The sequence below is a fragment of the Topomyia yanbarensis genome, chromosome 1 (assembly GCF_030247195.1).
Source record: "Topomyia yanbarensis strain Yona2022 chromosome 1, ASM3024719v1, whole genome shotgun sequence".
NCBI classification, from domain to species: Eukaryota; Metazoa; Arthropoda; class Insecta; order Diptera; family Culicidae; genus Topomyia; species Topomyia yanbarensis.
Window position 1 is genome coordinate 206,624,549 of NC_080670.1, and position 21,820 is coordinate 206,646,368.

Genomic DNA, 21,820 nt, shown 5'->3' on the forward strand with positions numbered 1-21,820 from the left:
ATTAGAACTCGCGAACGTGCGTTCGTAGCGAATACAGGCTCCAGCACAAAAGTGATGATTCACTCCGGATGGCTATGATGGAATGGCGTTGTCTTGCGAATCAATCTGATGTACAATCAGGGTTCGTGTAGAGCACGTACGTGTAGAGAGCGCATTCATGAATGCAACTAATCTGTAATTACCTGCTGTATCTCGTTGCTATTCGCTGACCGTATTGGTATATGAAATGGCTAACTACACGGAAAAATGAAACTACTCAAAGAACCGGTACTTTTATCCTAAATTTAGGCTGTGTCTTTTCTAGAAAACAAGTAAAAGAAAAACAAATTCGACTCTGATCACCCTTTGAATAATTTTAGTTTTTTGAGATATACCCAAAATTGAGTAAATAACTGTGAGTATAATTTACCCAAGGTTGAGTATAAAAACTTAACTATTGGTCAGTAATTTGCCGTGAGTAAATAGAAACTATCTCCAAAATGGTCTTCTTAAATTTACCCTTTTTGAACGTTACCCCAAAATTTCTTGAAAACAACCCACTTTGAGGTACTTTTTCATATGCGTGTATGACCAACTGAACCGTGCCTTACCTTTTCCGTACGCTTTCAACAGCATCCACGAAAACTGCATCATCGAGTAGCCCTTCAGTTCCGTAATCGAGATCGCATTGTACAGCTGGTAGAGCACTTGCTGCGCCGACAATCCAAAGCTGCATATCGTCGATTTTGCTTCCTGTGTTTGTGAGAAAATAATAAAAACAAACCGTTAGAACAAATTTATTCTAGTCACGCAAATTCATTCATCGTTAGTAATTTCAGAAACGAGAGGGATTGACAATTGATCTCCGCACAATAACAATCATTACCAGTTGCGCCTTATAGAACAATCCCTGCCGAATCATAATCGTATCGATCTGCTCCAGCGTAGAATTCACGGGAAAATGCGGATCACTCAGCACCGTATCCGCCAGATCCGTACTCGCCAACTCCAAATCAGCATCGTCCGCCGGCAACTGATTTTTATTCTTCATATACTGCCGCAGAGCATCGAACAGTTTGTGCACGTTGATGAGATCCTGCTCCAACAGTTGCCACTCATAGAACCGCTTCAGTATAAAATAATCATCCTCATCGTAGGTATTGTCCGGCCCAAGCTCATCGTTCGCGAACCCAGAATAGATACCGATCAGTTCCTTCAGCACGATGTTCCGCTGCAGCACGCGATCCTCGTCCTTCTGATTCTCGACCTTATCGATCTGATTGACGATCGTCCAGGCACGGCTCTCCAGCTCCAGATAGCGATGCCGGAGGGTGTCCACGTCCGTGGATCCTTTCAATTTACGGGCGGCGTCGCATTCTAGAATAAGACTAGCTGCCACCACCACCACTACCACTGGTACTAATATGTTCCACTTCATCCGTGTGTTGTTAATCTATTCCGTTCACTCTCTAGAGTTCAGTCATTTCAACCTGTTTTCGGTTTGACTGACGATCGGTATCTCACAGCTCCACACGCAACCGATTCTCAACTACGACTGACTTCCGATTGTTCTGTACCGTTGGCTGTCGACGGTGACGAAATCAGTCACGGTTAAATAACAGCCAATGGGGTGGGAAACAAAAGAACGAAATTGTTATGCTTGTTTGCAGTTCGCTAATGGGAACCGGTTGGCTGGGATTGAAGCGATATGGAAGTTTGTTTGTTTACTTGATTGGTGAGTGAGTGTGTGTGTGTACATGGTTTTGTTCGGAATGTGGCGATCGAATTGGACGTGATTTGCGGCGATCTGCTGCCTTGGCGAGATCCAGATAATCGGACGGTAATGCGAAACCTTTTTGTAGGTGGACTTGTGATAATTGTGTCGGTTTCAGGGAGAAATGTGCTAGCGATACTGTCGGGGAAGTGAATTTTTCTCGAACATGGCATTTGTGATGAGGAAGTTCAACTCTGGCATGCTTCAGTCATTTTGTAATAGAAAAACTGGTTTTTCTCTGTTTTTGGGTCTTTAATAGTTCTAAGCACTTGTAGTCGATTTGTTGTTTAAAAAATCCCAAAAGAGCAGATCGTCGGAATATTTAAAAATCAGGTTTCCAAATCGACAGAAAATTGCTTAATCTGATGAGATTTGCACGAAAATCGGGTTGAAAAAAAAAGTTTAAACCATTGACGAAATGCCCGAAGGCGGGTGGTTCGAGGAGGCTTCCTTGTGGGAAATTTGTAAAAACATTTTTTGAGAAATTTCTAGTAACACCAGATAAAAATATCAGCATTTCATTATTGATTGAAAACAGTCATACTATTATTTAAACCCACAAAAGGCAAGGGATCTCTAAACCCCTGCTTGTTACAGTTCTCTAGTTTCATTGAACTTGTAATTTGAAATACAAATGATTGAGCGTTTCCAGGCTTTCGATTCTCTCACTGATAAAACAACACAAATGAGGCTGCTTTTGATTTCATTGGATCATAGGAGCGATGCTTCTTGAAGTCTCAATTTTGGCTTGCATTTTTGAGGGTTAATAATAGTTGAAAGACTGCAGTTGCGTTCGAATTTTTATTTTTATAAGAGACGTCAAACCACAAAATATACATGTTCGATAACACTTTTCGATTTGAATATGGGATACAGCACAGGATCGCAGTCTTCATTCTAATATGAACACTTTTACGGATCTAAGTTTTTAAAATGGACGGCAAAATTTTTTTGGTTCTAAAAATATCCTTTCGATATGGGAAAGTGCAAGCAATTTAAGAATAGTTTGATTACAAAATTACTTTCAATTTGAGTCAAATGTAAGAAATATTGAACTCAAATTACACAAAATATTCAAATTTATCAACATTTTTACCAGGTTATCGGGCAGCTTAGCGAACATTTTCACTTGTATCTACGATAAGTCTGTCGTAGATACAAGCAATAGTGAAATCTAAAAGGTAAATAAAACTTTTTTTTGAGAAAAGTGTTCAATATGTCTGTTGCTCGGTCTCTAACATTTTGAAATGGACCATTCGAAAAGCGATGGAACTAACACCTACTATGTCTGGAGATTAAATTGTCTGCAGGTGGTGCGCAGAACACACTGTCGACCAGTGGGATTTGGCAGTTTAACGCACAAATCTATATGTATAAAAGTCAAAGTTTGTATGTATATGATTTATAGACTCCGAAACGGCTAAACCGATTTCCGTGAAGATTTATACACAGTAGGCATTTATTATGGAGCGTGTTTGTGTGCTATTGGTTGGGGATTATCTGACCACCAGATGGCGCTACGGAACAAATTGTGTTTTCTTTCTATTTCGTTGAAAATCGCAGTAACGCGCGATGGGTATTAGCTAGTTCAACATAAATACAGTGAAGACCCGTTTTTATCAGCCCCTTGGTGAATTTTAGGCAGATAAAACCGGGACATATATTTTTCTTTCTTTTTGGGAAACCGAAGCTTTTAAAACATTCTTCTCTAGTTCCTAGATATAGTCTCATAAGCTTTCCTGATTATTTAGCTTAAACTTTTCTTTAAGGGGGTCTGACAGCACAACATAATTTTTTTTTGCATGTATCGGATCTCTAAGATATGAAAAATATGCTCAAGAAAGGATTTACGCGAATTTAATTTGGTTCGTCTGCTAGAGCCCATCAAAGTACCAACTATCAATTTTCATATGAAGTTGATAAAATCGGGTCTTCACTGTATATCTCACATCTATTACATATTTGCCCAAACGTTATTTAAAATGTAAGAATTTTTCGTATTTTAGGTGTTATAGTAGGATATCAGCTCCATTTTTTGTGCACATCGATCTTAAATTTATCATCATTGAGACTCAAATCAGAGGAAAACAGTTTGCCTCAAATTAGATTCGAAAATATTACTGAACTTTAAATTAATATTTTCTTAAATCTAGAAATTAGTAACTTTTTTCTAAAGATTGTAAAGTTTGGAAATTTTTTAAATTGTTTACCATAAACGTGTCACCAATTTGGTTTTGGCTTCTTATTCATAATTGACACTAAAAGAGTGTCGATATAACGAATTTGATAGAAAAAAGATTTATTACTTTGTGTAAAACCAATCCAAATTTTGTTCCAAAATAGACAGAATTTTGACTAAAATTTTACCCAAAAGTTCATAGTTAATAAGAATTGCAAAAATTGAAAAGCTGCCACGCTGCAATCGGTTAGAAAAGTGGCAAACATTCCTTTTGCCTTGCATGGTAATGAGATTGACGAATAGATGCCAAATATCAATGCTTGACGCCATTTCAAAATGCAAAAGGGCAACTTCTGACTTAGCAAAATTTTGCATAATTCAAACAAAATGGAGTTTCTTGGAACGGGCTTCGTGACTATGCTGTTGCTAAAGGGTCATTTTAGCATCCAGGATGACGACTTCCAAATTAGATCTCACCGAAAATGCATATATTATTGGGGTTAAAGAGACTTTCACACTTGGATGTAGTCATCCTGGATTGAAGCATTGACATCCGGCATTTAATCATTACACTTATTCCAAAAATTCCCACATTGTTGTGGGTATAGAGAAATTAGTTAAAACGGATGTCGCCATTTTGGATTTCAAAACAACGTAAAACTCTAGCCTACGACTTCTGCCCATTCCAAAAATACCCAATAATACTTGGATTTCAGAGTATATTTAGTAGTATATTTTTTTTTTTTATTTTGATTATAGAAGTTTTATCCTTAAGGTCATACGCCTCTTCGGGTTAGAAAAATCGCTTATGAAAAATTTCTAACCCCCTATGTGCGGGGGTCGGGACTCGAACCCATGTGCGCTGCGTACAAGGCAATCGATTTACCAACTATGCTACGCCCGCCCCCTTAGAGTATACTGTTAAACCGCAGTTACCATCTTGGATTTCAATATGGTGCCAGACATCGATCTCATATGGTTAATGTTCGGGTCAAAAGAACCTCAAGATCCGTCTTTGCCTCTTTTCTAAAAAAATGCGAAGTCTTTGGTATTCAAAATTTTGTTTAAACCGTTGTAATTGCAAAATTCTAAATAATCGTTTTTCCCAAAATCGTTTCAAATATCAATATCAAAAAGACAGTAATACCTAAGCTGACCAACTCTGACGAAAAAAAATCGTACACTGTGCGGACTGATTGCCTGAGCGTGGTGAATGATTTCGCTTCGTTGCGGTATGGTGTACGGATTTTTTCGTCAGAGTTGGTCAGCTTAGTAATACCCGAGATCATCACAAATTTAAAGATTCAACCAGCTCCAACACTGTCGAATTTAACACTCGTGTATACTGCCCATATATGCATAAGAGTCCCATATGGAAAAACAGCAGAACCGAGAAAAACGCTGTTCAAGATTTACATTTTTCATTGAGCCTTATGGATGGGACAACCATGTTTTGGTATTTTTTTCGATATTTTCTGAACAAACCTGGTAATCTTATTTGTGCATTATGATTCAATGGTGATGCAGAATACAACCCAACAGATATCTCATTTTCGACAAAAATCCATATGGGACTCTTATGCTTATATGGGCAGTATACCGCCTTCGTGTTTTTTTTTGATGGATGATGAAACATATGCGAAATGGGATTCCAGAACTCTTCCAGGACCGCAATTTTATACCAAGATCGAAAGGTCATTAGCGGAGCTGTTACTGACTTCGAGAAGTCGATTCAGGTAGAAAAATTTGGACAAAAAGTTCTTGTATGGCAAGCAATTTGTTCGTGTGGCTTGAATTCATTCATTTTAAATTATATCATGATAATTAAAATTGTTTAACCCTCAAAAAGACAGACAACTGCTTTAAGATGATTATTGGTGCATCCAGGAGACCGAGAGGGCTTATGGGCCTTTTTCATGTTTTGTGTTTTTTCAAACTCTGCACCAACCCAAACTAACGGTCAGCCAAGAGCCTGTGCACACTGGCGGGTCACCGTGGATTAACTTTTTCTGTGGATTGTATTGGCAAACATTATTCAACAACTTAACGGCAGTGTTTGTGAGCACGGCACGCAGTGGGAGTCATTGTGTGTCGATTTATCGGTCGGCCTCGTCAACGTGCACTTCTTTTACTTCATTAGTCTGTTTTTTTGTAAATTTTATAGGTTGCTTTTCCACTACTTATGTGTACCAAAAATAATATCGATAATTTTCGCTTCTACTTAATTTTTCTTTATTCGGCATGTTATTTTCTCTTTTATTGCTATATCTTAGATGCATTCGCCCTCGAAAGCTCATATTCACTAGACAACACGTTCCATGGCGACATGATTTGGAACTCTAATGATATGGGGAAACTGACTCACTTCTAGCACCTCTACCATACACTAAAAATTAAACATCAGATTCACGGTCCGCGCGCGAGCATTCAAGAATGCACGAAAATATGCGAATGGCCACACGATTATAAAATCAAATTAAAGCACGCGAAGATCCATACACGCTAGCGTAAACGTCAGACACGTTAACATACAAACGCTTGTGCCCTTCGCGATCATACTACTACGCAATCAGTGAACAGCCACGCCAACCCAGCCAGATATGCAGCCCTGGACTCGAACGCTAAAACTCACACCTTCCACGCACCACACACCCGCCACAGGACTCACAATTAGGACAATTTTGACTTATACATACGAAGACACACGCAATAATTACGGGTATTCGTCTGGCAACCGGGGGAAGTGCATCTCAAACGAAGAGCTTATCGTTTCAATGATGGCCTTGGATCTGCGTTGCCTGTGTTCTCAAGGCTCCATAGCTTCGTCCGTCAGGTCAAGGATGCATGAAATCCGCTAGCCACCACCCTCGGCCCTAGCTGCCCATAAAGATAGAAAAAATGTGTTGTCCAATATTCTGCTAAACTTTTCCGCAAACTTGGTAGTTCCATGAATTTGTCAAAATGAAAAGCTGTGTATCTGCAAAATGTGGGTAAAAATTATCTAATTATCTAGAACCTTCCATAAAAAATATCTTCTTCAAATTTGCCATAGATTTATCGGTAAAATTTACCTGCTAATTACACAGAAGTTGATCAAAAATGGGCAGCCAATTAGGTTCCAAATAAAAATAGGTGCGAATCGCGAATATCTTATAATGTTGTAGAGACAATTCACAATTTAAAAAATATTACTATCTCCAAAATAGATCAATTTAACCCCCGTGTGCGAAGCGTTGCTATAAACAGTGACATTTGGCCATATTTTGCTTTGTAATTTAGTGAAGTTAACAAATGGCCTGCGTTAAGCCAAAAAGAACTGAACGCCATAATTTTATACTAAAATTGATTTTTCGATAACTTAGTGTTAACATAGAACGCTTAAGGGACACTTATTTTCCTTCAATTACTATTTGAGTTCTCAAAAATAAATTAAAGTGCAGCCAAATACTTCTCCAAACCAAGGAATTGCTGTGTAATTATCATAAATTCACCCAAACACATTACATACTTATAGCAAAGTGAAGCCTTAAAATTGACCCAAAACCGTCACAAAATGTTCACAAATTTGCATGAAAACTAACTGCAAAAATAGTAAAAATTGGGTTATTTTTCTCTGTTTCGATTATAGAAGTTGCTATCATTCTTCTTTTATTTCGGGTTAGAAAATTTTTTGAGGCGATAATCTTTCTGGTGATGTTTTCCTTCGGAAGCGATGTGTTGATGGGTCGATACTCAGGGTCCAGATGGTGAATTCGTCTATCTTTGGCGGTGCGGACCGATGTCGACGAAAAAAAAATTGTGAATGCAAAAAAATTTATCTGTAGAGATGGAGATCGAACACAGATGAGTTGCGTACAAGACAATCGACTTATCAACTACACTATTCTTGCATCCAAAATTGTGTTAGGGATTTGTTTGGAATGTGTCTAAAATTTGTCCATGTGTACAATATTGGTAAAATTTTACTTGGTTCAATTTAATTTTTTTCTGAAATCCTAATATTTTTAAAATATGGAGACGAAAATTTCGCTTATTCATTATTATTATATAATCTACCCAATTGTTGAACCGTTAGGTGTCCAACAAAAATACCAACAAATAGATCATCCGGTTCCCAGAAATTCGGATTTTCGGGATCATGTCAATAGATTCCTAGTAATTTGTTCAGCCGTCTAATGCTTGGATAGAGTTGAATTTTGTGTTTCCAATTCATCTCGTCAGTAACTGGCACCAACTGAGGCGCAAATCTCCGATTATGACTGTTCTGATTCCTGAATTTGGGCACCAAAATTGGGCCCTTTAGCGAGTATATATTTTGTGTAGTACCAAGCGTTTAGATCCCAGGCCAAAAAAACAAACGCTCATTTTTAATTTTTCGACAACAAACCAAAGTTCTGTGCTTACTTTCCGAGACATCACTCAAAATCGAGCAAGTTGCTGCAAACGTTTAACGCAGATTATGTGATTGGATTTCGTGTCGATTTGGGGCTAAAGGTGAGGTGAGGAAATTTCAAGAATGTTGACACCATGTTGCAAGAATCCCATTGAAATTTGTAAATAGTATCTCAGTACTGGCACCCAAATCGGCTGGAGAATGCCATAGTTATGAGTAATTAAACTTTTTGAGGAACCGTGTCGGCCTATTAAGGGGTTAAACAAGCCCTTCACGGTATCGTCAATTTTATTCCCTCAAAGGCTACGTCCAGACATGTTTCAAAATGGCACAAAGTATCAATTCCACATCAATTTATGCAGGGGCCAACGAATTTTTTTTCTATGAATTTACTGCAGGGCAGAAAACTTACAATTCCTAAACGTGTATGAAATTCGCCTCTACAGCGGAATAGCCAGTGAAACAAAACTGTTAATGAAAATCTCTTTAGTCCTTTTGAAGAACTAATATAAAATTTACAGCTAGGGAAATAACCTTGCAATTTTTTGGATTGAAATCTGCAGAGATACCCACGTACCCTGTCGGAGTCATTATCATTTTTTACTAAAGTAATAATCAAACTGCCAATCGAACATATATCTCATATATGACTAAAATTTTTCAAAGTTTGTTAGTTTATAAAATTTGTAAAAATTGAAAAGCGGTAACTTTTTAATCTGTGGATGAATTATCTGAACCTTTTCATAAAAAATCCTATTCAAATTTGTCGTAAGTTTGGCATGGTGTCATCGTCGTCATATCTATGTGTAACTACTAAAACTAACAGTTTAGGATTATGCCTAAATGCACAACCAATTAGAATTACAAATAAAAATACTGGATCTCAGGTATTTCCATTTAAAGTATAATATCATAGAGACAGCAGTACACAGCGTCATCCTAAATTTAAACATTCAACTATCTCCAGAAAATTAACGAATTTACCCCATGTACGTAGTGTTGCTGTAAATCGTGAACATTATTAATTTTCACTTTATTCGCGTTATACACTTTATTCATGTTATACAATTCATTCATTTTACTAATTTCAAAATATTGAAATAACAAGTAGTGATGTTAAAAGTATCCAGTCCGTTTCAGATAGTTTTTTGGTTAGCAGATCATCGACGCGAACGTACTTTGTTTCCAGCTAACTAGTTTGCTTCCTAAAGTGATGAAAACTCACTAGGCCAGGTAGCTCTGTATATCGGGTGGGTGTTCTCTCCACTGAGAGCGGCGCAAAAACCACCCACTTGGAAGCTTGCTGGGCTGGCCACTCTTATTCGTATACATGTAAAGCTAGCGATCTGGGCTCACCTACATTTGACGTATTTATTTGTCAAAACATGAATCCGTAACTGCTTGGTTGTTGTATTTTTATTATATCCGGAAGGTCACGAATTTCATGGGAGACGAAAATGATAAGACAAGGATAGCCAATCACATGATTCGAAACATCTGATGAGGCTATATAACTATGATTTTCTAACTACCCGTCTTCATGTTTTTCTGATGGATGATGAAACGGATGTATTCCAAAACGCTTCCAGGGGCCGCAATTTTACACGAAGGTCAATAGTGAGAAGTTGATTCAGTTCGGAAAATTTTGACAAAAACTTCTTGTATGGCAAGCAATTTGTTCGTGTGGCTTGAATTCATTCATTTCATATTAAATTATGATAAATAATATCACATGAAAATTCGTTTGTGGGAATATAGCAGATGATCAAAGTCAAATTAGAGCAAAGCTTTCCTTAGTGTATTTTTCTCAGCTTAAGAAAACAAAATATGCAAGAATAATAATTCAAATTTTTTCTAAATTCTAAAAAACTCCCTTAAGAAAAATTTATACTAAATTATAAAAAAAAGGCTTATAAGGCTATGTCTAAGGACGAATGAGGAATACTCAATGGTTTATTAAAAAGAAGGAAAAAATATATCCACATTTTGTCAGCCTAAAATACACCAAGGGGTTGCTAAAATCGGTTCTGCACTATATTTGGAACAGTTTTGAGTTTGTGAGTATGTTTGGTTTCTTTTGAATTTTTTTTTTTGAGAGATTGGGAATTTGTATCATCGATTTATTTAGTCTCTTGATTTCTTTTAGTTATAAAACACACAAATCAGATCAAACTGTCCTAGAAGTTTGGTTAATTATTCCAAAAAGAGTAAAAACAAACCGTTCCAAAAGGGTCTAAAATTTTACCAATCTTTTCCTAAAGTTAATAATTCATGAAAATTGGTAAAGGTTCAAAGCTGTGTAAATCTGCAAAACGTGGGTCAAAATTGTCTAATATGTAATTTAAAACTTTTATAAAAATATGTTCCTTAAATTTGCCATAGATTTATCTGTGAAATTTACCTGCTTTAGGGCATCCAGTTATATTACACAAAATATGCGCGATTCTTAATATAAAATATAGTAGAAACAGGAATGCATCAGATAATCCCAAATTTGAAGATTCAACTACCTCCAAAATGGATTAATTTAACCCCTGTCTGCGAAGTGTTGCTGCAAACCATGACAATTCACAAGTTTTTCGCTCGTTTATAAGTTTTGAATTTGACAAATGTACCGACAAATTTAGTAATCATTCGGGAAATAGGGTCGAAATTATCCTAACTTTACTTCAACACATTACAGTTTTATAACAAATTATAGCGTTAAACTTTGGTCCAAATCTGTCACACAATGTTCACAAATTTATATGAAAACTTTTTCAAATATTGGTATATTTTTGTTTTAGTTATAGAAGTTCCCAAACAAAAAAATAACACGTTTGTTTTCGTTTTATCGTTAACAAACCAGAGCTTCTGCACTTACTTCCCGAGACATCACTCGAAATGAGCCAGTTACTTTAGACGTTTAGGCAAGTTGTGTGACTGTTTGGATTTAGCGGGAACCTGTCCATGAATGACCGTTCCGCGATAGAATCATTGAATGGTTCCATAACAATATGGAGTTTTGACACCTAGGAGGATCCTAGATTCAAAATTTCACAAATAATATCTCAGTACTGCTACCGAAATCGGTTACAAAATGTTCAATTTTTGCAGCTACCAGATTGGCCTGTTGAAGGGTAAAAAATTCGTATACTAACTGTATCATCAATTTTATTTCCTCAAAAACTATATTTAGTGGTGTCAAACTGCAAATTGAAGAAAAATAGTGAAGACCTTATATGAAAAAAATGTTTGATGAGCTCTAACAGACGAACCAAGTCAAATTCGAGTAACATATTTTTCTTGACTTAGAGATGCAAAATATGCAAAAATTTTAAAAATCTGTGTTTTTTAAATTTTGCACTAAACCATTTAGGAAAATTTATATCAAATAATCAGAAAGGATTACGCTTAGGGACTATAGAAGAATATCTTAACAGCTTCGGTTTAAATGTCCCAATTTTGTCACAATCCCAATTTTGTTAGCCTAAAATAAAACAAGGGGCTGATAAAAACTGGTCTTCACTGTATATCTCAGATTTGTTGAAAATTGATGTAACCAAACAGTCGGAAACATATCGTGTTACCGGGACAATTTGTGTGCTAAGAATCATCCCTTAAGCTGTGTCAATTCCATCGTTTAATACTGCCAACAAAAGCCCACATTGTGTCCAGACAACACTAGTAACCTACGAAAATCAGATCTTAAGCCGTCAATAACGCCCTCGTTCAATTGAAACAACTTGTAACGCCGGCGTATTGTAAGTGTTTTTTCCGTTACTTTGTAGTGCTGAATGTGATCCCTAAGCTGAGGATTGCTGGTTTTTTTTTTAAATTTCCATTAAATTGATAAAAAAAATGCGAAAAAATTGTCCTTCGGCAGAAGTTACGAAATCGACACCAATGTGTGCGAGTGGAAACCATGGACTATAAACATGGAATAAACTATTTTACTAAATATGAAGTTTAATGTAATATTGGGAGTAAAATATAAACTCTCTTTTTGGGTAGTTGGGATTTGGGAAAAAATTAATCCTCCAGCAGACGCGGTATTATCTACATTAAGGCAACTTCTTGTAATTCTAATATGATTTCACTAGAATTTGATTAGCGACTTCCTGAAGGTTAACCATCTGACACACACGGTGTGCCCTCGAATTTAGATGATTCTGAAGCTAGAACAGTTCAATTGTTTTAGGGATCGAAGTTAAATAAAACTCAAATTACCGTGAATTCTTTAAAAACTAACAAATATAGAAATTATTAAGAATCCGCATCAAAAGCAAAATTAAGTAGTGATTGTTTCGAAGGATTCTATCCAAACAACATCCACTTGCATGCTTTTTGATTGTAACACGCTAATTTAAGCTCGGCGCCAAAATGGCTTGAGCGAACCCGTAAGCAGATATACTTACTCAAAATTCACAGCAAGCAAGAGAGTCTGCTTTCAGAACCAAGATCCGCTCATCGTTTGTAGTGAAAGCCATCACAAAGAGAGGCGCCTTAATAAATGGGAAAAGTTGACAACGAGGAGTTGGCATCTTCACTCTCCCTATACTAAACGCTTCGATCGATTGCTATGGATATCTTGTCTAATCGCATTAGTACAAAAAAGATGAGGCTAATGCTTGCCAATCAAATCATAATGTAGGTAGATATTTTGAAATTGAAAATATTGGGTTGAAGTTATCTCAAAATCTCAATAAAGACAAAATAAGTTTGTGTAATCGGTCAACTGAACTTAAAATTTTATAAGGTACGAATAATAGTGTCACGGCAATTTAGGAGAACGAATTAAGAAAAACTGAGAGGAATGACTGCTACAAGTGACGGACGAAATTTCGCTTTGACCCAAACAAATTCTCAAAATTGCTGAAAATAGAATCTGGCACCCTGGTTAAGATTTACCTTTACAAAAATCCTCAATGATGAAGACAGATTTCAGTAATTTGAACTGACGCAAAATAAAAATTACTATTCAAACACAGCATATGCCTGACTACCAAGTTTCGTGCGGATAGCCAACGCACTAAAAAATTTGCCCAACCCAGCCAATTTGCCATCACAGCCGACCAACCACCGTTCCGATTGGTGATGGGAATGTATATACTTTTAAATTGCCCTCCAATCGACACACCAACAGCGGCAGTAGCACCTTTCCAGCAACGTTTGCACTTCTTTTCCGCGTGTTTATTTGGCTGTGTTTACTCAACTGCCGGGTGCCGTGGCTGTTGCTTCGGTAGACGATGGTAATAAATCGCTTCGACACTCGGAAGATTGTTCGGTTGCCGGACCGGACCGCGACCAGTTCAACGATTTCGTCGAAATCTACGGGTCGATAATAATGTGCGGGGTTTATTTTTAATCAGAATTTCCAGGAATTGATTTGTGTTTACTGTTTCAGCGGTAAACAACGGTATTCCGCAATGGTTTCGGATGCGTGTTCTTATTTACAGTTTTGATGAAGCGGGTTTGTTTGCATTATCTCAAACTGTGTCACTGATTGAGGAATATACTTCATATGAACAATATCTTCGTTCACCGATAAATTTCATGTGGAAATAATCGAAGGACACGCTCAGAATGTTTTTATTACTTATTTGTTGTAATCATGTAAAAGATGCACGGCTCCGTTAAACTCACGCCATGTTAAACGAATTAAAAAAACACTAAAACATATTGAACTTAATAAAAATACTCAGTGCATGTATGAGAATAGTTCAAATATAGTTTAGTATATGTTCATTAAGAAATAATACAAAGAGACAGGGTACCAAGTGGCTTCCCTGTGGATCTCTGAATTTTTGGCCGTTAAATAGACACTAATGTATTTCTTTAAATTATTTCCTAATATTGGAAAGTGCAACCAAAACAAAACAATGAATCCTTGCAGCTACCACGTATTATTTAACCATAGGTTACACTCAATTACTCTACCGCTAGAAACCTCCAACAAGGTCATGTATGACGGGAGTAAAAAAAAATACAAACTCGCTAACATTCCAATTTTTCACGCCAACTCTACCGAGGCGCAGATAATTCTCCGGCTTAAGTGGCTGTGTAGGATCTATCAGACCGCTTATTTGCCAATTCACGTTAATTTGCATGTTCATTTTCTACACCGTATACACACTCTGTGATCACATTGATCGTGGATCGGTTTTTAGTGCCAGCGGTGGTAAGTACGTGCGATTTCTTCATAATACTAAAGGCACACAGGTGCAACAAACGAGCCGGACTTGAACCACAACTTTCACGTCGTTCCGTTCGAAATCAATGACATCAGTGGTTAGCTCAAAACTACACAATCATTGTACATATGGGACCTCCCCATTTGACACATAAAAGGCACCCACCCGCATCCGCAGGTGGTCGGTCAATATCCTATCCATTTTGTAGAAATTCAGGTAGGGGTGAATGAATCTTCTCGCACCCAAACACCAGTAGGCAACAAACAGATGTTGTTTGCGCAGGTCATGCAGTAGTTCATCCCTTTGTCGTCTGCTGTGCCCCGTTCACCCCCAAACCACGGTCTGCTGTGTATGTTCATCACCGCGTCAGTCAAAGGTTACAAAAGTTCTTTGTTTATGTTTTCCTCCTTTTTTGCTTTACTCCTCGGAACAACGATCAAAGCAAGCCAGCCTCGCATCAGTCCATTGTCTGTGACTGTGGCGTGTACAGAGTAGTACTTGTGCGGAACCGTTCCACCGCCGCCACGTTCCTCCGAATATGACACAAGCTACAAAAGCTACTTCTCTTCCTCGTGTAAGACTCTCGTCCTGTGTGTCGGTCGATTGGTCGGTCTTACTGCTATGACTCGGTAGATTACTGCGTACGACATGACCTTGGCACTATCATCGGCTGGTGGTAGAACGGCATCATGAATTATGCAGCTGGTCTGTTCTAAATAATCCTGTCGATCGTGTAAGCAGCCGCCACAAATCACATCCAATTTTAGGTTCTTAACCACCACACCTCACCTCCTACACCCGTGGATGGTTATCAGAAAATCAATCACACTACCTATTCCACCGGAAAACTTTCACGATTTGCAAAATTTCTTCTTTATTCCTACTAGCTGCGGCTCAATATTCAGGGTAGCAGCAATTTAGCACGGGTAACCAGTAGGTAGAGGCAATAATGTCAGAGCGACGCGAGTGTAACAATACGGCGGAAACACGTTCAATCAACTTGAATGTCACTCGTGGACTGAACTGAGCTGAAATGAACCGGTCGCCGAACGTCGACAGTGCGAATGTGAGAGACCTGTTTGTTCTGTTTACGATCGAGCGAAAGAGAGACGCCATCGTGGTGAGCGAATAAGATGAGACTTGGGAAGGCGAACCGATCAGTGAGAGAATGAGTACCACTTAGAAGTTCATCCTGAATCTACACGGTAGTGACATCTATGTCTGAGTTGTTGAAACTGAACGTTAGGTTTTTACCATGTAATTCGCGAATTTGAGAACACTCTTTTTTCGTGTACTTTAATTTACTTCTTTAAAATTCTTACCTCCGTAGCATACTGCAACAGTTCCAGCACTCCCGGCTTCTTAAACGGCAGTTCCCTCGATCCGGACACTAGCAGATCAATTCGTGAAACCAGCTCCGGCACACTATTAACATCGTGTGCCACGGTGCTACGACAGAACGATTCCAGCGTGAGCTGTTCGACCTTTTCCTCCGATTCGACGTACGAACGCATCACCAGCTCCCGATGGCTAACCCGATTCATCAGATCGGCCAACTCCTGCAGTTGATTCTCGAGTCGCGAATCGATCGCAAGCTGTTTGAGTAGGGTCTCAACCGTGGCCTGGGCCGTGTTGGCGAACTATGCGGACAAAAAAAAACGACAGTTAATGTTTAGATTAAATCAATGTTTAACGGAAACCAACCTGATCCTCGCTGGCAGCAATTTGCTGGCTAAGTTCGTACATCTTCCTCAGAATCTTCTCGTCCTTGTTGCGCTTGAAGGGCAGATGGATGTCGCCGACCTCCTCCACCAGGTCCCAGGTTTCGATGATGCTGGAAATCACTTCCTTGCCTAGGTGTAGCACCGAAATAACGCTTGCCACCGAAGCTACTTCGGTTCGAACTGGGCGAACATGGTTGGTGAGAGTGAACAGCAGGAGCAAGCAGCTGAAGCTGGTCAACAGCGACCGGGTTAGTTTGCTGCTGCTGCTAGCATTTGAGGTGACGGCGGCAGTCGTTGAGTATTGCTTAGTTAGTCTCATCGTGCGAGGGGAAGCATGACCCAGTAGAGTCTAAAATTGCGGGGGGAGAGAAAAAAAAGAGGAAGTTAATTCCGCTAGTGAAACATTCGGTTGGAGATGAATCAGTCCGGTCGATAGAGTGGTTATCGTTCGTTCCCCATAACTCGCACAATTGGCAGCTGCTGCTGCGCTGTTATCAGTTTTCCCACGAACAAAACACTGTGAACTATTATAGATGACTACTGTTGCGAAAAGACAGATTTGAAGAAAGGGGGAAAATGATCGTGACCTCATACTGGGTTGAAGTGCGAGCTCTTCCGGAATTGCGATTAAATTGCATAATTTGCTACAACAGAATCAGTTTACATCGGAATGGGTCTTTGTTACATCATCTTCCCACTTGTTAGATTTATCCAGTAAAGTCTCATTTCTCTGGGTCACGATTTTGAACAAACCTTAGAGTGGCTAAACAAACTCCAACCCCAGAAAGCGATGGTTTCGTACAATCGACGAAAAGGTGCCAAATGATCCATTAAATCACGTCCGTCCGCTGTTCACCGGAAATGCACTTAATAAGTTGCGCTTTAGAAATTCTACGGCAGCTGCCGCCGCCACGATTGATTCGCCCTCGTCGCTTCAACGCTGCTTTGTTTTGATATGCTAACGATTGTTTACAGTCAGTGAAATTATACCTAGTATTGCATTTCGCTGTGGAATGCATATTGTACTGATAATATACGTTCTCAGTCTGTTTATGGGATCGAAATTCGTTGACGTGTTTACATTCAGAAATATCTCAGGATCGGGCGTGACAACGGAGCGAGCGTCTGGTTAAGGACTGGAAAGACTAATTTTTTCAAAGACTAAGAAAAATACCGTGCAACCAGGGAATGCCGAAATATTTTAATAACAAAAACGGTTTTACGTCAATTCGTTGAAATCCGTTTGTGCCGAATGGGTAATTGCACGACGAAAAGCTGTGTGGTCGAATATTATTTAGCTAGATTTGGACCTAGGAAACACAGCTCATGTTTCAAAGAAGGAACAACATAACTGTTTTACTGAATATAGAGTACCATGTTAATATGATAATCCTATAATCTTTTGGTTTTATGGAAGTATGTTGGATTACACTTCTGAACGTAACTTTTTATTTCGATATTTTTGGGAATTTCGGTGCGAGTTCAATGATTCTCTTCTTAAGCGAAAAAAAATTAAATTCAGCAAATCACGACTTCGTAACACGATTCTTATAAAAAAAAATCAAATTTGTAATGTATAAATCAGGGTCGATACGTCACTAATCATGTTCGAAGCTGTGTGTTTTCTCACGAATCTACGCTACCGTAGAATTAAGGAACTATTGTACCACTAGGTGGATTGACACGGGTATTTAAATTTGGTACCATGTGGAGTCAACCGGACAAAATTGGAAAGATGGATATATTTCTTTTACGAATACAAAGTAAAATTCTGTCAGATTGCGTAACATTGGGCTTTTTTTTTGTATTATTACAATATTGTACCGAAAGAAGTCAAAATGTATTGTTCGAGATACGTCTTACTCTCCCCTATCCTACGACCATTTTTGTAAATGCCGCATATCCGTCTTTCTTATTCCAATTTTGAAGTGACAATATTATGCCTCCTTACCACAACCATCTTTTGCATTTAATTTTATCAGACTTGATGCATCCTTATGTGTTCATCAAACCCTTTCTTCAGAAACAGCGAGAATTTCCAACTTTGCGGCATCTCGTTTTGAGGCTACAGTAGATCTACCTATATCCACTGAACAAACCTTGGAGTAATGGTAGCTTCATTTCACCTCACAACGCATCATAAGCCAGCCGTTTACCTCAATCCAGTTGTCTGGGTGTCGAGGGATAATTTTCTCCAACAGTTTCCAGACATAGGATACTAACGCAATCGGCCGATACGAATTGTGGTCGGAAGTTTTGTTATCGTGGTGTAATGTTCTGTTGTAGAAACTTACGGAATAAATCCGATAAGCGACTTGTGGATCGGAAGGATTTTTCAACAATTTTAATTGGAATCTGTCCGACTCAAGAACTCTAATTTATTTCCGGCGACATATCGTGCTCATTTTTCTGCACGAGAATGGAATCTGACAATATCTATAAATAAATAAATAACAGAAAATTGAAACAAGTTCCAACGGGAGATATTAGTTAGTTATGAGCTTTTGATAGGCGGGATAACCAGTGACTTACCGATACGTCCAATCGCGTTGCAGTCTGGTGAGAAAAGGGACCACAGTTGTCCCACAGTGGAGAGTCCTCGTCGTTACTTTTTGGCAGTCGAGTTGTCAGGGTTTGTCGTGCCCAATAGGTCGAGTATCTTTTTTATTTATTTATTTTTATTATAGAGGTTTTAACCTTAGGGTCATTCGCCTCTTTTCGGGTTAGAACAATCACCTTTGGAAAAAACTAACCCTATGTGTGGGGTTAGGAATCGAACCCAGGTGAGCTGCGTACAAGGCAATCGATTTACCAACTATTTACCAACCCGTCCCCTAGATAGGTTGAGTAGTTTCCGGGTTGTATAGCAAACGAATAATGTCAGAAAGGTGCCACGCACCTTCCTTGCAAAATCTACAATCCGTCGTCTCTAATATACCGTGTGTTCTGTCATTGCACAATATTAGCTCTTTTTAGCAACATTCCATAGATAGTTGATCGATGTTTTTGACGGTAAACCATCAATAAACCGGCGCCAATAATCGCTTTATAGTGAATCCGACTAACCTTTAAATATAGTGGCCCACTTGTAAAGATTCGAGAAAAAAAACTGGAGTGATAGTTTTTGAACGTTAATAACTGGCATTGTACTAAACTGAATTTTAAAACATTTGCACCAATTAATCGGAAAGATGTACGCCAATTCCATATTTTGAAGTGACTTCAATAAATAACATAATAAACAATTTTCAGAAAATCTCTCGAATGCGACGTGGAAATACCAAAGCTTACCAGACTATTTCAGACAGAGTTAGCTACATAAGCAGTGTTCGTTCTTTTATAGATAAAGACCAACAGCAAATCAAATACATACGTGACTTAGACCAAAAACTAACATTGTTCAGCATGAAAACATTTGATAATTTATAGTATTATCAATTATTAAAGTTGGATTGAAAATTGAGAAAATTCGAATGATTCGAAGCAGTTTTACAACATCGTACAGAGTGTTTTCCCATAAAATAATTTTTGGCAAATCCTAGATGTATTTATGAAGAATTAACTTTGGTTGCTTCAGCAAAACGATGAGAATGCCATTAAAAACAACTTTATAGAAGACACATAGAATATACCTATGTTTTCAGGGTTTTGAGATATAAAACGAAATAAAAGTTTATAGCCTGAAAAAGAGACGTTGCATGCAAAATTTGATTACTCCAGTCAATTCATTACTCGAATGTACAATATTAATAGCCACTAACTTGATTATTTTATCTTGTTTCTAATTTTCAATCCCTGAGTGGCTATTTAATAGATAATAAAAAATGGGGGCGGGCATAGCGTAGTTGATAATTGGCACGCAGCTCACCTGTGTTCGATTCCCAACCCACCACATCAATGAAAAAAGGCGACCCTAACGTCAAAACGTCATAATTCTTCAATTGCTCTTTATTTTGGCGTACGAGAGACAGATGGAAAAAAGTCATAAGCATAATTTTTCTTCTACATTTTGAAGAACAATATGTAATCTCAAGTGAGTTTTTCTTGCCGAACAGTGTAATTATGTCGGCACACAGTGAATAATGGAAAACACAATCAGATCGTCACTAATAAAAGACATGTTTCCGTCGTTTGTGGTAGTTACTTTGAAATTTAAAAGATACTAACACGCTCATTTAAATATAATGATATTTTCACCCTCATATTGAATTGGGAATTTTTCTACTTTTTATTCCAAGAAACAGTACAATCACAAAACTGTAATGAAAATCTCCTACCGTTTAAAATCCTAGTAAAACGTAATGGTAACGTGTGTCTCATAATTCGTACTACCATTTGGAATAATGTGCTGAATGCAGGTAGCACTTTTCTTGCAGAAGAAACAGAAGAAAATGATTGTCTTAAAGAGCAGCTCATGAAGCAAAGAATGAAATTGTTATTTCAACAAATATGCTCATTTGCTGCTTCAAGAAATTCTTCCAATATTTTTCGTAATAGCATATTGTACATTTGAGATAATAACAAAACTTAACTGTAATCGGATGAGTGCAACTCGACCATTTTTATGCGTTGCATAAAGATAGCAGAGTCTGTTCAAACCAACGGCTTCGAAGGGTAGCCGAATAGGAATAATTACCCTATTTGTATATGTTGTGTATTCATTCTTTATTTCATGAGCTGCTCTTTAAGGTAAATATTATCTTTGGTAACGAATGCATCAAAATAAATGTATTTTCTGTGCTTTCTCAATAGAATTGGTATTCAAGCGTAAAACCAAGAGAGTTTTGAGCGTTTTAGCCATGTTTCTGTATCACTCACAAATCGAAATAATGAACATAGTGTAGTTGGTTAATCAATTGCCTTATACGCAGCTCACCTGGTTTCGATTGCCAACCCCGCACATAGGGTTAGAGATTTTTTCTGTCCTGAAAAAAGGGCGAGTGACCCTATCGTTAAAACCTTTATAATCGAAATAAAAAAAAATGAACAACTAGAATAGCGGGAATAAAAATTTCCTCTCTTTTTGCTGGATTCGAAACTAGCATCCGTAATTTATGCAACATTTTATGCTACTGCACAGTGATGGTTGAAGAATCGTCACTGCTAATGAGAAGAGGTGCGGGTATTGAAACGGGAATAAAGCGATGGCGTCGCGGTTGTTTATTTATTCCATTACAGCGGCTAATACGTAACGAGAAATATTATAAACATTATTATTCTATTGAAAGAAATCGTAAAAAATCACCCTTCATTGAAAGTTTTCAGTTCCAACCGCTCTACATACTTATGATTCTCTTTGGACCATTCGACCTAATGACCCTTTCGGCCTAGTGACGCCTTCGGCCTAATGGCAGTCAGCCTAACGGCATTCGGTCGAACGACATTCGGCTTGCGGCCCAATGACTCAGCACCTTCATATACGCTGCATATTTACGGCGAGCAAGATGACGTAAATATGCTAAACAATAGCTTCAAAAGTTCCAATCAAATTGTCTTTCATTGAAAGCTGATAATTCGTTAAAATCTGGTTTTCAGTTCCAGAGACTTTATTTCACACCCTGTTCGGTGCATTCGGCCTAGTGTGTCTCGTTCTAATGC

At 38.0% G+C, this 21,820-nt stretch overlaps 2 protein-coding genes across 7 annotated transcripts in view; one reads left to right on the plus strand and one right to left on the minus strand.

The window, feature by feature from the left end:
• LOC131689500 (E3 ubiquitin-protein ligase Ubr3) overlaps positions 1-21,820 on the plus strand; it is a 118,548-nt gene that overhangs the window by 77,607 nt on the left and 19,121 nt on the right. The window lies entirely within an intron of this gene.
• LOC131689510 (uncharacterized) overlaps positions 1-21,820 on the minus strand; it is a 36,571-nt gene that overhangs the window by 9,376 nt on the left and 5,375 nt on the right. Inside the window, exons 2-4 of one of the 6 annotated variants that reach the window (XM_058974653.1) lie at positions 16,203-16,571; positions 15,821-16,138; positions 591-732 (exon numbers count right to left, since the gene is read on the minus strand). In XM_058974653.1, coding sequence (XP_058830636.1) covers positions 591-732; positions 15,821-16,138; positions 16,203-16,541 — 799 coding nt within the window. In that variant the 5' untranslated portion in view covers positions 16,542-16,571. Of the gene's footprint in view, positions 1-590; positions 733-865; positions 1,563-13,417; positions 13,636-15,287; positions 15,523-15,820; positions 16,139-16,202; positions 16,572-21,820 lie in introns of those variants that run through there. The other 5 variants (XM_058974691.1, XM_058974670.1, XM_058974702.1 and 2 more) reach the window with 5 other exon arrangements.